Source organism: Anomaloglossus baeobatrachus, chromosome 1, assembly GCF_048569485.1.
Source record: "Anomaloglossus baeobatrachus isolate aAnoBae1 chromosome 1, aAnoBae1.hap1, whole genome shotgun sequence".
NCBI lineage: Eukaryota > Metazoa > Chordata > Amphibia > Anura > Aromobatidae > Anomaloglossus > Anomaloglossus baeobatrachus.
Genome location: NC_134353.1, coordinates 617,170,165 through 617,185,909, shown reverse-complemented (window position 1 = coordinate 617,185,909; position 15,745 = coordinate 617,170,165). Strand labels below are relative to the sequence as shown.

At 45.6% G+C, this 15,745-nt stretch overlaps 1 protein-coding gene across 2 annotated transcripts in view; it reads left to right on the top strand.

Annotated features, from left to right (window-relative positions):
* The window catches only part of LOC142296660 (protein FAM240B-like), a 167,069-nt gene extending 151,620 nt beyond the window's left edge, over window positions 1-15,449 (top strand). For both annotated transcript variants that reach the window (XM_075340538.1, XM_075340549.1), the window contains exon 3: window positions 14,391-15,449. In XM_075340538.1, coding sequence (XP_075196653.1) covers window positions 14,391-14,475 — 85 coding nt within the window. In that variant the 3' untranslated portion in view covers window positions 14,476-15,449. The remainder of the gene's footprint in view (window positions 1-14,390) is intronic.
* Window positions 15,450-15,745: the final 296 nt, after the last annotated feature.

Genomic DNA, 15,745 nt, shown 5'->3' with positions numbered 1-15,745 from the left:
TTCAGTTTAGAAAATCTTGACTTTTCTCTTTACTAGCTATCACATGTGCAGTTCAGGTGTGTTGGAAAAACAATACGTGATACGAATTGCTTAAAGCTGACAGAATTTGTTGGCTAAGCATATATTCCAACTGTGCTGTGCAATAATCCTAATTAACTCCATGATTAGTTAACACATTTGGGACTACATAAAAAGCGTCTTGTTTCATTTCAGTCAAATGGCAAGCGTTTCTGCTAAATATAGATTACCAGTTGTTGCTATGGCCGAGACAGAACAAACAGAAATAATTAAAGACAGACAAACTAGCTTGTTTGAAGTTTTGTAGTTGGACGTCAGACACACCAGGCCTCCTTATTCTGATTTAATCCTCACTAATATTCAATATAACGGATTTGTGACAGCAGGTTAAATATAAAACAAACAAGCAAGCATTTTCTCATTCATTTTCCTTGTTAGTAGTCGGTAAAAGCACTGCACGCAATAGCTTCACTATTGTTTCATAGGTCATGGTATCTATATGTGTTAGAGACTAATAGTGACAAATCCCGCACCATGTAATACTAGTTATGTATATTTTACATTAAAATTTAAGTAAAAAGTAGAATATAAAGCATCAATCATTTCTTTATATGTTATTAGTGCCAGGAGCCAGAAATATCCCTAATTAAAGAAACCACAGGACTGGAAATAGTGTCAAAACAAAGAATGCTTACTAACCACATTTCTCAAGTGTGTGCCACTGTGATATAATTGGGATATTTATCTTGACAAGTCTTGGATACAAGAAAAGTTAACTAGTTCAGGTCCAGAACAAGGGTGCACATAAACTGGTGCAACCCGTGGAGTTGCACAGGGGTCCAAAAGAGAATGGGGCCCACTTCTACCTCTAAGGCTGTGTGCGCACGTGTGCGTATTGCATGCATTTACACTGTGTCTAGCACTGCAGTGTAAATGCATGCGTCCTGCATCCCCAGCACAATCTAGAAGATTGTGCATAATCCATCGGCACGTTGCGTTTGAGAGAGCAGCGATTTGGATGCTTAAATTTTGATCCAACTCGCTGCGTTCAAAAACGCAGCATGTCCCTTCTTTCATGCGCTTTGGATGCAGCTCCCACTCTGTCTATGGGAGAGGCAGCACCCCGAGCGCATGAAGTCGGCATTTTTTGTGCAGAAACACTGCATCCATTATGTAGTGTTTCTGCAGTGATTTGAATCACAAATGAGCTGTCAAATCACTGCAGAATTTTCTGCAGTGGCATGACGCAACGTGAGCACATGCCCTTAGGCAGGTGGAGTTGTGCATAATAATGAGCTAAACTGCAAAGTTTAGTTCACGCAATGAGTTTTAGCCACTGCATATTTTTGCTTAGCTAAAAATGCAGCATCTTAGGCCCACTTCACACATCTCTGATTCCGGTACACATATCCAAGATAAAACAAGGCCCTCTTCAGGGTATACTTTAAACAGTTTATTTTCAAAAGATTTTTGTTGTGAACATGTGACATTGAGTTGTTTGATAAAGGCCACTATGTGGCCGAAACGTCACATGTTCACAACAAAAATCTTTTGAAAATAAACTTTGTTTAAAGTATACCCTGAAGAGTGCCTTGTTTTATCTTGGATATCTACGTTTTGGAAACTGACAAGTGCACCTCCATTTCTAGCTCAGTGGCTGTGCCTTATCCTGTTACAAGTCCGGTACACATATGGCATCCATTTTCACATGTATCAGAAACATGTATACAGGTGTACCCATTATAATCTATGGTGCTGATTAAATGTTTTCATGGCAGCACAAGGACTCATACAAGTCAATGGATCCATGTAAATACACACAGCACACGGATAACATCCATCTGCCGTCCATGTAACACATACCAGAATTAAATGCATTCAAGAATTTACTGATGTTTATGTGTTATAAATGTTCAAAGATAGTGGATAGATTGCCCAACTTTCTATTAACCAAATAAATAAATAATTCAATGAAAAAAAAATTACTTGGTATACCACCCATTCTTGGTAACCAGCAAAGGGAAAGCAGATAGCTGTGAGCTGATATTATCAAGCTGGGAAGTTCTATCATTATTGGGCCCTTCATAGCCTAAAAATACCAGCCCGCAGTCAGATCAAAAGTGGAGCATCACATTACAGGCTCTAATTCTGGCGCTTTGCCACTTACCAATGCCCTGATGTGCTGGCAATCTGGGTAATGTTTTGTGAGGTGTCGAAAAACATAGCTGGCAACAAGCCCTAGTGTTAGTAATGGAGAGGTGTTTATCATACACCCCCCATTACTAGCCTAGTAAAAAAAAAATAAAAACAAACACAAAAAATACTTTATTGAAATAAACACTCCCCGACACTTTCCCTCGTTCACCACTTAATTAAATAAAAAAAGAAAATTCCATGTGAGTCCGTGATAGTCCACCGAATCAGATATGTAGAATCAGTCTACAAATGAAAGCGGTTTAAAAAACATACACAGAAAAATAAAACAAATACATCTCCCCTTGTTCACCACTTTATTTAAAAAAAAAAATCCAACCCAGGTGCGACATAGTCCAGTGAATTCAATGAACAAAGTGTGTGGAGCATTGTTCTGACATACCATAGACTTTGCTAACAGCGTGACGCGGCAACTCTGAAGAGCGGGGACATCAGTAACTGTATCGCTCTTAGGCTATGTCCGCACGTTGCGTCGGAGTACCTGCAGTTTATTCTGCACGTTTTCCTTCCCTTGGTTTTTGACCAAATGGCTTTTGACCATTTTTTAGCGCTAAAAACGCATGCGTTTTTACCGCGTTTTTAGTGCGTTTTTAGCGCTTTTTACCTGCGTTTTCACTTGCGTTTCTGCAGATGCATTTTTGAGATCAAGACACTGAGAAATAAAGTTGAATTAGTCAAAAAGAATGAAAAAAGAGAAAAAAAGTATAAAATTAACTTTTAATAAAACTATATGGAAAATTATCATTTTTAATGAGAAAATAGTGGTTATGCACATTTTATCAGAAAAATAGGTGAAGTTTATAATTTTTTAACATTTAAATTTTCGGTTATTGTGTGTGTGTAAAGGAACATTAGAACCCATTAAAATTTGTCCAGAAAAGCATGCGTTTTTGGAGCCAAAAACGCAGTGGAAAAGCAGGTAAAAAGCATGAAAAACGCAGGAATTGTGATTTTGGTTGCGTTTTGCCATTTCTCATTGACTCCAATGTTAAGGAAACGCTGCAGAAATGGCAAAAACAACTGACATGCTGCTTCTTTTTCAGCATGGTTTTTGACCACAAATATGCAAATTAAACGCTGCAGAAAAAAAAGCAAAGTGCAGACAGGATTTCTGCTTTTCCCATAGACTTTTCTGGCAATCAAAAACGCATGCATTTTAGCGCAAAAACGCTGCTGCTAAAAACGCTGCAGAAACGCGGAAAAAAACGCAACGTGCGAACATAGCCTTAGAGTTGCCGAGTCAGGCATAGTGCAGTGTGACCTGGAACATCTATCTACAGTGCCTTGTGAAAGTATTCAGCCCCATTGAATTTTTTAACCTTTTCCCATATTTCAGGCTTCAAACATAAAGATAAAAATTTTAATTTTATGGTGTAGAATCAACAAGTGGAACACAATTGTGAAGTTGAACAAAATTTATGGCTTATTTTAAACTTGTTTTAAAAAAAAAAATAACTGAAAAGTGGGGAGTGCAATATTATTCGTCCCCTATAAGTTAATACTTTGTATCGCCACGTTTTGCTACGATTACAGCTGCAAGTCGCTTGGGGTATGGGTCTATGAGTTTTGCACATCGAGAGACAGAAAATCTTGCCCATTCTTGCTTTGCAAACAGCTAGAGCTGAGTGAGGTTGGATGGAGAGCATTTGTGAACAGCAGTTTTCAGCTCTTTCCACAGATTCTCAATTGGATTCAGGTCTGGACTTTGACTTGGTCATTCTAATACCTGGATACATTTATTTGTGAACCATTCCATTGTAGATTTTGTTTTATGTTTGGGATCATTGTTGGAAGACAAATCTCCGTCCCAGTCTCAGGTCTTTTGCAGACTCCAACAGGTTTTCCTCAAGAATTGTCCTGTATTTGGCTCCATCCATCTTCCCATCAATTTTAACCATCTTCCCTGTCCCTGCTGAAGAAAAGCAGGCCCAAATCATGATGCTGCCACCACCATGTTTGACAGTGGGGATGGTGTGTTCAGGGTGATGAGCTGTGTTGCTTTTAAGCCAAACATATTGTTTGGCATTGTGGCCAAATAGTTCAATTTTGGTTTCATCTGACCAGAGCAACTTCTTACACATGTTTGGTGTGTCTCTCAGTTGGCTTGTGGCAAACTTTAAACAAAACTTTTTATGGATATCTTTGAGAAATGGCTTTCTCCTTGCCAATCTTCCATAAAGGCTAGATTTGTGCAGTGTACGACTGATTGTTGTCCTATGGACAGACTCTCCCACCTCAGCTGTAGATCTCTGCAGTTCATCCAGAGTAATCATGGACCTCTTGGCTGCATCTCTGATCAGTCTTCTCCTTGTTTGAGATGAGAGTTTGGATGGAGGATCTGGTCTTGGTAGATTTGCAGTGGTATGATACTCCTTCCATTTCAATATGATTGCTTGCACAGTGCTTCTTGGGATGTTTAAAGTTTTAAAAATGTAATCAAATCCAGCTTTAAACTTTTCCACAACAGTATCACAGACCTGCCTGAAGTGAGTTTGCTGCACTGAAAGTAAAGGGGACGAATAATATTGCACGCCCCAATTTTCAGTTTATTCTTTTCTACAAAAGTTTAAAATAAGCAATACATTTCGTTCAACTTCACAACTGTGTCCCACTTGTTGTTGATTGTTCACCATAACATTAACATTTTTATCTTTATGTTTGAAGCCTGAAATGTGGAAAAAGGTTGAAAAATTCAAGGGGGCCAAATATTTTGCAAGGCACTGTATCTATCTATCTATCTATCTATCTATGAAGAAAAAACAGAAAGCCAGCACTAAATGTGCACTTCAGCACTAATGTCATGGCTGTGGCGGGACAGGTCCAAGCAAATGCTGCATGAAGTAAATAGCCTGTGGACAGGGCCTGATGACTGAATGTGAACAGTCACCAAGCGCCAAAATCTAGACAGGTAGAATACATCCCAAATTGGAGTGCATAGCAAGGTGGGGGTCAGCCACCGACCAATTAAATGAAGAAAAAACAAAAAGCCAGCACTAAATGTGCACTTCAGCACTAAAAATTCCAAACTGTACTTATAAAAATTTTGAGATTTTTGGCAAAAAATTGCAATTTTTTGAGCTACCCCGCCACGTCACGGCAAATCTCATTTGGGGCAGTCCTACACTAAAATATTTTTATAAAATGTGCCATACGGCCTCACATATGAATAGTTGAACTGCTCTTAGCAGCACTCACCTGGTCTATTTCAATCCCATACCCATATGTATCGATCTCTTTTCCTGAAAGCATTTTATTCCTGTACATGTCATACGTACGGTACACGGATGGCACAACAATATACATGGATGGGAAAAATGAACCATCTCATGCTTACGTTTTTTGATGTGCATGTGTGAAGGGGTCCTAATGCTCTGTGCCCACAATGAGGTTTCAGTGAGTTTTTGCCGCTGTATTTTCCCTGTGTCAAAAACACAGCATATTACAAAGTATATGGGATTGATAGAAATCTCATGCCGGCTGTGGTTTTTTTTTCACCTGCCATCAGGGCCACCATCAGGGCATTACTACTGTGCCTGGTGTACCGGGCCCCATGAAGAGAGGGGGCCCGGTCAGGCCCGGGGTAATTACTTAGCTTTGTTAAGCCCCAGGCAGGACGGGCCCCTTCTCTTCACCGAGCCCCAGTCACAGGCGCAGCAGGGGGGCTCGGCCGTGTCTTTTCTGCCACTGCACATACCGCTAAATTGCAGGCGAAGCCCTTCTAGGACATCGCATGCAAATTAGTCATGTGGCCGGAAGCGAGTAGAGCAAGGAGGCGGTGCGTCATCACACAGCACTGATGAGGTCATCACTCTGCGCCTCATCACAGTGCTGCGGACAACGCGGAGGTGGCGAGGACATGGCATCTGGCGGGGACAGGTAAGCACTGTAAGCTGAAGACGATCGTCGGGGGGGTGAGGTGGTGGGGAGGCCCGCTCGCTGATCCCAGCCCGAGGGGGGCCCGCTAAGCTCTGCCTGGGGCCGCCCACAGACCCGCCGACTGCAGACCCGCCGACTGCTGGACCACAGACCCGCCGACCGCAGTCCCGCTGGCCGCAAGCCCACAGACCCGCCGACCGCATACCCACCAACCACAGGCACTCTTTGCTCTCTCCTGTGAGCCTCTTGCCTCTCTCCTGTAAGCCTTTAGCTCTCTGCTGTGAGCCTTCCTCTGCTGTGAGCCTCCTGCCTCTTTGCTGTGAGCCTCCTGCCTCTCTCCTGCTAACCTCCTGCCTCTGTCCTGTGAGCCTCCTGCCTCTCCTCTGAGCCTCCTGCCTCTCTGCTGTGAGCCTCTCTACTGTGGGCCTCCTGCCTCTCTGCTGTGAGCCTCCTGCTTCTCTGCTGCGAGCCTCCTGCCTCTCTTCTCTGCTGTGAGCTTCCTGTCTCCCGGTGCTGAGAGCCTCCTGCCTCCAGTGCTGTGTGCCACACCCTCCAGTGCTGTCTGTGCTCCCTCAGTCCTGTTCATGTCCTCCAGTCCTGTTTGTGCCCCTCTAGTGTTGCCCGTGCCACCGCCAGTTCTGTCCGTGCCCAGCAGTACTGTCCGCGCCCCAGCCCCTCCTATGATGTGTATATGCCCCCAGTCCCTCCTGCTGTGATGTGTGTATATGTCCCCAGCCTCTCATGTGATGTTTATACATGTCCCCAGCCTCCAGTGCTGTGATGTGTGTATATGTCCACAGCCCCTCCTGTGATGTGTATACGTCCACAGCCCCTCCTGTGATGTGTGTATATGTCCCCAGCCCCTCCTGTGATGTATATATATGTCCCCAGCCCCTCCTGTGATGTATATGTATGCCCCAGCCCCTCCTGTGATGTGTATATATATATGCCCCCAGTCCCTCCTGTGATGTACGTGCCTTCAGCATCTCCTACGTGATGTATATGATTTACCAATCTGTTGACATATATACCGGGGAAGATTACATATTCACCAGGAAGGGTCAGAAATCAGGTTGGGAACATATATACCTGCATGTGCCTAGGTGATATATATATATATATATATATATATATATATGCACACATGGTTTTCCAAGAGTGGCAGTGAGACTGTGGAAGGTTTGAGGGGTGGAGGCGGAGCTGGGGTGGAGTCTGGGCGGAGTCCCAAGGGGGCTCAAAAATTTTGGCAGTATGGGGCCCTGAAATTCCTAGTGGTGGCCCTGCCCGCCGTAAACTAATTGGTGGTGCGAGTTTCAAATCAGCAACATGTCAACAGAAACATATCAAATATGCAAGTAATCTACACATAAATATATAATTAAGGTTTGTCAAAGCCAAATACCAAGAAATATCAAACACAAAGCAGCTTTATTTAAAACATGACATACCAACAAGAGATAAAAACTGCAGCATCAAAAACGTAATAAAAATGCATGTAAAAAACACACAAAAATGCACTAAAAAACCACAAGTAACCTAATTTACATAATAGCTGCGAAACTGATGCAGAAATTCTGTAACATCAAAAACTCACCAGATACAAACACTCATTGTAGGAATTTAGCCTTAAAGTTCCATCAACGGTAGCTTGGAGGTATAGAATCTCTTGCCCATTGTGCTTTATTCTTTATGCTACATAAACTGACCTGTGATCCATCTTTTCACTCCACAATATATTAATTTCTGTTGTGGATATGATTAGTTCAGTATGCAGATTTTCTCTGTAGAATTGCATTAGCTGTGGAAAATCTGCAGGTGAAAGGAATAATGCGCACATGACTATATCAGTAACAATTTGTCAAAGCAAAATATTAGGAAGTAACAAAGCAGCTTTATGTAAAAAATATACTAAAAAGAGACAAAAACGTGAAAGCCAAGGCTAGGTTTTACCTCAGTATTTGTAGCCAAAACAAGGAGTGGGTAATAAATACAGAAGTGATGCTCGCGTTTCTATTCTACTTTTCCTCTGATTGTTCCACTCCTGGTTTTGGCTACAAATACTGAGGTAAAAAACTCACCAAATACTCAATGTCTGCACATGGCTTAAGTCATGTGGCAAGATTCGCTAAAGGGTCAATATTGACTTTTAGGATTGCTAGCCCCTATATGTGGGACTACAGTTCTAGTCCTTTTCTTTTCTAAAGGAGGCAGATATTTGCATATAAAAATGATATAAAGCTGTTTGGAGTAATTTGTGAATTTACACTTTTTATTTGTTGTATGCCATTCTCAAGCAGTGCTGGCTCTGCCTCTTTTATTGTTACTTATTAGTGTACCACCCTGGGGCTCGGCCGGCTGCCGAGCCGCTCGGATCCGTGCTCATCAGTGGGTGGCTCGAGCTCTTCACGGACCCGGGGGTCACGTCGCTCTGAAAGGGGGTTGGCGCTACACGTAAGGACTTAGGTGGGGAGGTCAACGGCTGGAGCCGGTGGTTTGCAGGGGATTTAAGTTCGTGACGCCACCCACGGGTTGTGGTGAATGGATGGACACCACCGCTGCCATTGACTAGGCTCCCGAGGACGGTGTTGTGCAGCTTGGTGTTGACCCCCTCCGTGGGTAGGGGAGATGATGGTCCCGGGGGCCCGAGGGAGGTGCTGAGGCGAGGGGATGGATGCGTGCTCGGGTGTCGGTACGGTGCGGCGCGGTGCGCGGCCTGAAGGCACTGGTGTACTCACTATGATAAACACGCTGGAGTCTCTGGTAAACCAAACAAGATGGTGAACGGTGCCTGCAGCCGGCTGCAGTTTTCCTCTTAACAGGTTGGTGGTTTCCGCCTTTCTCCTGCACCTTACTTGTGTAGAAACCACGACTCCTATGCCTGAGCAACAGTAGTCCGCTCCCCGGCTTGATATGTGTCGGGAGAGCCCTCTTTGCCCGCAGACGCTGGCCCCTCGGGTCTCTATGCCTGGGCAGTGGCTTTACCCCTATGGTTGGGCTGTTGTCTTCAGTCGGGTCTTATGTGAGAAAGGTCCTAAAGTCCAGTCCTCAATCAGTTGATTTGACTCAGCCCGGTTGTTTCTGGGCCTCATACTGGGTTTGAGTACCCCTCCTGGTGATCCGGTTTCCAATCGGTTCGCCTGTCCCCGGTCCCTACGGTTCCACCGGCTGTAATCCCAGCTCCTGCAGGTGGCCACCACCATCTGCCTCCTTGCCAGAGGTGACTGGGCTCCAACTCAGACACCTGGTGTAGACTATGGCAGACCTAGGCACAGATCTGCCCTTGAACTTCACTCCACTCCACTTCACTGTCAAGATTAGACTAGACTACTCCTGTGCTCCCCACCGGGAACTGCACTGTTTTTCCCGCCTCAGGGCCTGTGAACTCTTTGATGGGCGGAGCCAACCGCCTGGCTCCACCCCCTGGTGTGAACATCAAACCCGGAGGGGAGGGTGACAAGGGTTTTGTAGTTTGCCTGTTGTCACCTTACTAAGGGTGTGTGTGTGTGTGTATGGGACTACCTGGGACGACCTGTCTAGTCCAGGGTGTCACATTCCCCCTTGGTTTAATGCAGACCGTCCGCGGGCTACCCGTCCACCATCGGTTTATTTTGTGCTTTGTAACTGTAAAAGATTAAAACAGGTTTACAAGTATAATTACTTTTGTATAAACTTCAAGGATATTTTCAAATCTTCCCTTGCGGTAGGCACATTCTTAAACATTGCAACATGTAACATTTCTATTAACACGGGAACGGGAATGGGTCTTTCAGTCACCCACCCAAACAAACCTAGCCTTGATGCTGCCCCTAAGAAATGGACAGCACCCCTTTTAACCAGTTCAGGAACGGGCCCAGGTGTTGTTTAACGGCACGGGTACAGGATTTCACACCTGTTTGTCTCTCAGAGGCCCCACGTCCAGGGGGCCCCTGACACGGAGAATCGCCACCGGTTGCAATGGTGACGGGGCCTCAGCCATCTCTTTCCCGCAGGCCCATCCTCCAGTCTGCCTCTCCGGAGGTCGTGAAACGGGACAGGCCGGTCATGGGAATTATTTACAAATGGGACTTTGCTGCCAGCGCAGCCTCCTCCAGTCACTTTCCCACAGTCCACTACAGGGCAGCACGGGTCCCCAATACCACATTCACTCACAGTGACACTGGCCACAAAGACCCCGTTCTCCACTGCCTGCGGTGTGGGTACGGTGAACTGGGCTCTGTAACGGGAACTGTCCTCGCTCCTCACAACTATCTGCCGTCCTCCACCAGGGGCTCCGACCCCTGATGGTGCCCACTGGGACTCCAACCGCAGCGGCGTTCAACAAGTCAGGCAGGGTCTGGCTCCTTCCACCTGGCGCACCGGATGGCGTCTCCCGGGAACGTGGGGACGTTCAACAAAGGAACACGGGATTTCGTAGCAGCAGGTCCTTAAAACATTTAAAACTTGTAAAACTTGCAACTTCAGGGCGGCTACCACCATAGGGGACCGTACTGGCCGACGGTCTGACGATCAGTCGGGCTCCCCATCCAAGTGCAGTATTTTCCTGGGCTGTAAACTTCCAGCGGGAACGGCGGCGGAGGCAGCGCACACGGCACCTCTTCCTCCATGAGTTGTGCTACCTCGGGCTCACTGGTCACGGTACTGGCGGGCTCCAGGTCCCAGCTGATAAGGGACGACATGGGGATCTGTGTGGCTTTATCTCAGCGCTGCACGGCTGCGGCGGCCCTCTGCTCACGGGCTCACACCACGGCAACCATCCTGCGGACCTCCGCCTTCCAGTCGACCACCTGCTGCAGACTTTGTGCCCTCACTTTCACGCAGAACCGACCCAGCTCCCGCTCCAACCAGGCAGCAGTTCTGGCGGGAAGCTCACCCGGGCCACAGTCCTCAAAGGCTACTCCACCTCTGCTGCTTCCGGGTCCCGCTGCTCCAGTGGCGGGCGCCTCTCTGATCCCGTCCGGGAACGCCGACATCTTTCCATGCGTTCCCCCCATGGTCTTTTCGGGGCACTCCGCTTGCCTTCTGCACCGCTCTGCTCTCAGGGGGCGGGGCTTCAGTTTCGCACCGTTTTTGCTTGGAGAAGACGGCTTGGGCGGTTAACTTCGTGCCACAGGAAGGTGACAAGATGGCGGATTCTGCAATTTTTCAACGGGGACTCCGCTGACGATAACTTCAAGGCGCACTTCCACAGGTAAGTGGATGGGTTCAATCCTGTTCGTGATGTCAGAAGAGTCGATGTGTACCGCCCCGGGGCTCGGCCGGCTGCCGAGCCGCTCGGATCCGTGCTCGTCGGTGGGTGGCTCGAGCTCTTCACGGACCCGGGGGTCACGTCGCTCTGAAAGGGGGTTGGCGCTACACATAGGGACTTCGGTGGGGAGGTCCACGGCAAGAGTTACGGTGGTTTGCAGGGGATTTAAGTTCATGACGCCACCCACGGGTTGTGGTGAATGGATGGACACCACCGCTGCCATTGACTAGGCTCCCGGGGACGGTGTTGTGCAGCTTGGGGTTGACCCCCTCCGTGGGTAGGGGGGATGATGGTCCCGGGGGCCCGAGGGAGGTGCTGAGGCGAGGGCATGGATGTGTGCTGGGGTGTCGGTGCGGCGCGGTGTGCGGCCCGAAGGCACTGGTGTACTCACTATTATAAACACGCTGGAGTCTCTGGTAAACCAAACAAGATGGTGAATGGTGCCCACAGCCGGCTGCAGTTTTCCCCTTAACAGGTTGGTGGTTTCTGCCTTTCTCCTGCACCTCACTTGTGTAGAAATCACGACTCCTATGCCTGAGCAACGGTAGTCCGTTCCCCGGCTTGATATGTGTCGGGAGAGCCCTCTTTACCCGCAGACGCTGGCCCCTCGGGTCTCTATGCCTGGGCGGTGGCTTTACCCCTATGGTTGGGCTGTTGTCTTCAGTCTGGTCTTATGTGGGAAAGGTCCTAAAGTCCAGTCCTCAATCAGTTGATTTGACTCAGCCCAGTTGTTTCTGGGCCTCGAACTGGGTCTGAGTACCCCTCCTGGTGCTCCGGTTTCCAATTGGTTCCCTGGTTCGGTACCGGCGGGCCACCGCCCGTCCCCGGTCTCTACGGTTCCACCGTCTGAAATCCCAGCTCCTGCAGGCGGCCACCACCATCTGCCTCCTTGCCAGAGGTGACTGGGCTCCAACCCAGACACCTGGTGTAGACTATGGCAGACCTAGGCACAGGTCTGCCCTTGAACTTCACTCCACTCCACTTCACTGTCAAGATTAGACTAGACTACTCCTGTGCTCCCCACCGGGAACTGCATTGTTTTTCCCGCCTCAGGGCCTGTGAACTCCTCAGTGGGCGGAGCCAACCGCCTGGCTCCGCCCCCCCTGGTGTGAACATCAAACCCGGAGGGGGATGACAAGGGTTTTGTAGTTTGGCTGCTGTCACCTTACTAAGGGGGTGTGTGTGTGTGTGTGTGGAACTACCTGGGACAACCTGTCTAGTCCAGGGTGTCACATTAGTTCGGTGGCTGACCCCCACCTTGCTGCGTACGCTAGGTTTTGGTTTACATATTCCTTCTGTTTCTATCAAAATTAATTTTGGTGTCTGTTCACACTCAGCCACCTCACCCTTTTCCACAAGTATTGTAAATTAAGCACTATTTACTTTTGCCTGCTCCACCTTCATTAATGGCTACTGGTCTGATACTGTGAGGGCCAGTTCTGACATTGTGCTGGTGTGTGGCCTTGCTGCATATGCTGACACCTGGACTGCCTTTATTCGCAGCTGCCTGTTTTTGCAACATGGAAGCGGTTCTGAAATGTTACAAGTATATGTGCTGTTTCAAAATGGTTCTGCTTTTAATGTAATTAGGAGACCGCATGGCACAATGAAAATATAAAATATGGAGTAGGACCCCCCTATTGAGATTTGCTGTGACGTGGCAGGGGTGGTGCAAAAAAAATGATCAGTTGTTTGCTAAAAATCTCATTTTGCCTTATAGTACAGTTGGAATAATTTGTTAATTTACACTTTTTATTTATTGCATGCCATTCTCAAGCAGTGCTGGCTCTTCTCTTCCTGTTTTATTGTACTTATGCCTGTGTATGCCCTTGGTCCAAAGTATTTTCTGTTTTCAGGACCCAGACACATTTGTTGTGTATTATCAACATGACATTTGCAACATTTATTCTTCTTGATACTTGCTGTTCTGATTTGTTTTGGGGGATATTTTATCCAATTTTAGAAAATGTTTGTCTTCTAGTTTGAAAAAAAATGGTAAAATACCTCACGATTTTTCATGGTTAAACACATTTTTGGACAATCATATAGTTTTGGTCAAAAATAGATATTTTATTAGTGTTTGTTATTGAATCACATTCATTTTGATATTGGACATTTTTTGGGAAATGGCAATTTATTTGTATTGAATTTATCTTGGTTTTGTTATATCTGTATTTGCAGTTTAGGCTGCGGTTAGTGGTCATGTGTTCTATTGTCACCTCTCACCATGGCCTCCAGATGTGGCAGAGCCAAGATTGCTGTGGGACATAGTGTGGATTACATTGGACCTGCGGGTGTGTTTTGTGGGTTGGTAATGGGAGTCTCATAGACACCTCTCCAATAGCAACCCAGGACTTGATGGCAGCTGTGATTTTTTACAAATTACAGCTGACATTAACCCCTTATCACACTGATTGCCTCCACACCAGGGCAATCGAGATAAGCCAAGTAAAGCAACATAATTTGCACATCAAATGGATGCGCCAATCGTAGGGCGGCTGTGGAGGCCCAATAAACATGGACCTTCCCAGCCAGAGAATACCAGTTGCTAGCTGTCTCATTTACCTGCGCTGGTTATCGCAAATAGGTGGGGGACTGAAAGTCTTTTTTTTTCATTGCACCTGCCAATCACAGTAATGCCAGTAGCAAAGATGGCTACAGCATTACTGTGAATGACAAGAAATACCTGCATATTTAGTGGCTGAAAATCAGGTGCCAAACAAATGGGAAAGGGACTAGAAAGGGACTAGAAACTTACCAGGTGAATACCAAAATACGCGACGCGTAACGAATATTCCGAATACCTTAATATTTGTGCTAATGAATAGTGCTTAATATATTTGCTCATCATTAATTATCATTGAAATCTGCTTTTATTCAGTAGACATAGTTGTTTGAGACTTGCATATGTGAAAATAAAGACTGAAAAATAAGACAGAGATTATAGTCAAATAAAATCCAGTCAAATATCACACCTGAAATGTAAAATATTCTACTACAAATGTTTTGAATCACATCCATTCTTTTCTGTTTCCAGGCTTCGAAATGAATGGGCTGAAAGACTGGAGAAACGGATTGAAATGATAAGAAGCCAGAATCCAAACAGGAGGGTTAATGTGTGAAAATTCCTCCCTCCCAATTTGCTGTTATTGTCAGAACACTGTGGAAATCACAATATTTTGTGCATCACCTATTCTTAATAACTCACAGTTTAGTAGCTTATTAAATGGGATGATTAATTGAAGGCCAGTATACTATTCTGTATCCGAGTTTTACATGTATGTATTGTTTGCACTCTAACATTATAAGCCTATATGGATTGTCTGGTTTTTATGACTATTTCTCAAATACATTAGATATAGTTACTTAAAAAGAAATTTTGCCTTATATGAGCACTTTTGTTACCTTTTATTCCCCTTCATGTTTCCAAAGAGTCAATGTCAAAAGAGCTAACCTCAGAAGCATTTTATGAGCACACTAGAGCTTAGTGGTCCACCAGTTCCATCACCCATTTGTAGACTGTCTTGAACATGTTCACCAATATACAATGTGCAGCTGTGGAACATACAAGGAAAATCTGTAATTCCCATAGGGAATTTAATACAGGTTGACACAATATCATATATATACCTTAAAATCCCCATTAAATGGGTTTTCACTACAATGCTATTGATGACCTGCTTACTGATAGGTCATCAAAAACAGATCGGTGAGTATCCGACCTCAAAGGACCACACCGATATGCTGTTACAAGCTTCGAAAGTGGTCTCATGTCAACAGTGTACGCAATGAGCTAATGTGTATTACCTGGGAGCAGCCAGTAATTGTGATGAAGTGGTAGTCTTCTGCTTCACACAATCTGTTGCTGGAGCTGCTCACAACTGATAGTGGGTGTCCCAAGTGTCGGACCTCCACCTGTCTATGAATTTATCAATGTAGTGGAAAACCTTTTTATTATGATCTTTCAGCCTGCTGGTGAAATCAACACATTGTGGGTATGGCCATGAAATGGTTTTCTTGAAGCCCCTGTGGAGGCACTTTTTATGTTCCTAAAGCTCCCTACAGTTAGGTCCAGAAATATTTGGACAGTGACACAAGTTTTGTTATTTTAGCTGTTTACAAAAACATGTTCAGAAATACAATTATATATATAATATGGGCTGAAAGTGCACACTCCCAGCTGCAATATGAGAGTTTTCACATCCAAATCGGAGAAAGGGTTTAGGAATCATAGCTCTGTAATGCATAGCCTCCTCTTTTTCAAGGGACCAAAAGTAATTGGACAAGGGACTCTAAGGGCTGCAATTAACTCTGAAGGCGTCTCCCTCGTTAACCTGTAATCAATGAAGTAGTTAAAAGGTCTGGGGTTGATTACAGGTGTGTGGTTTTGCA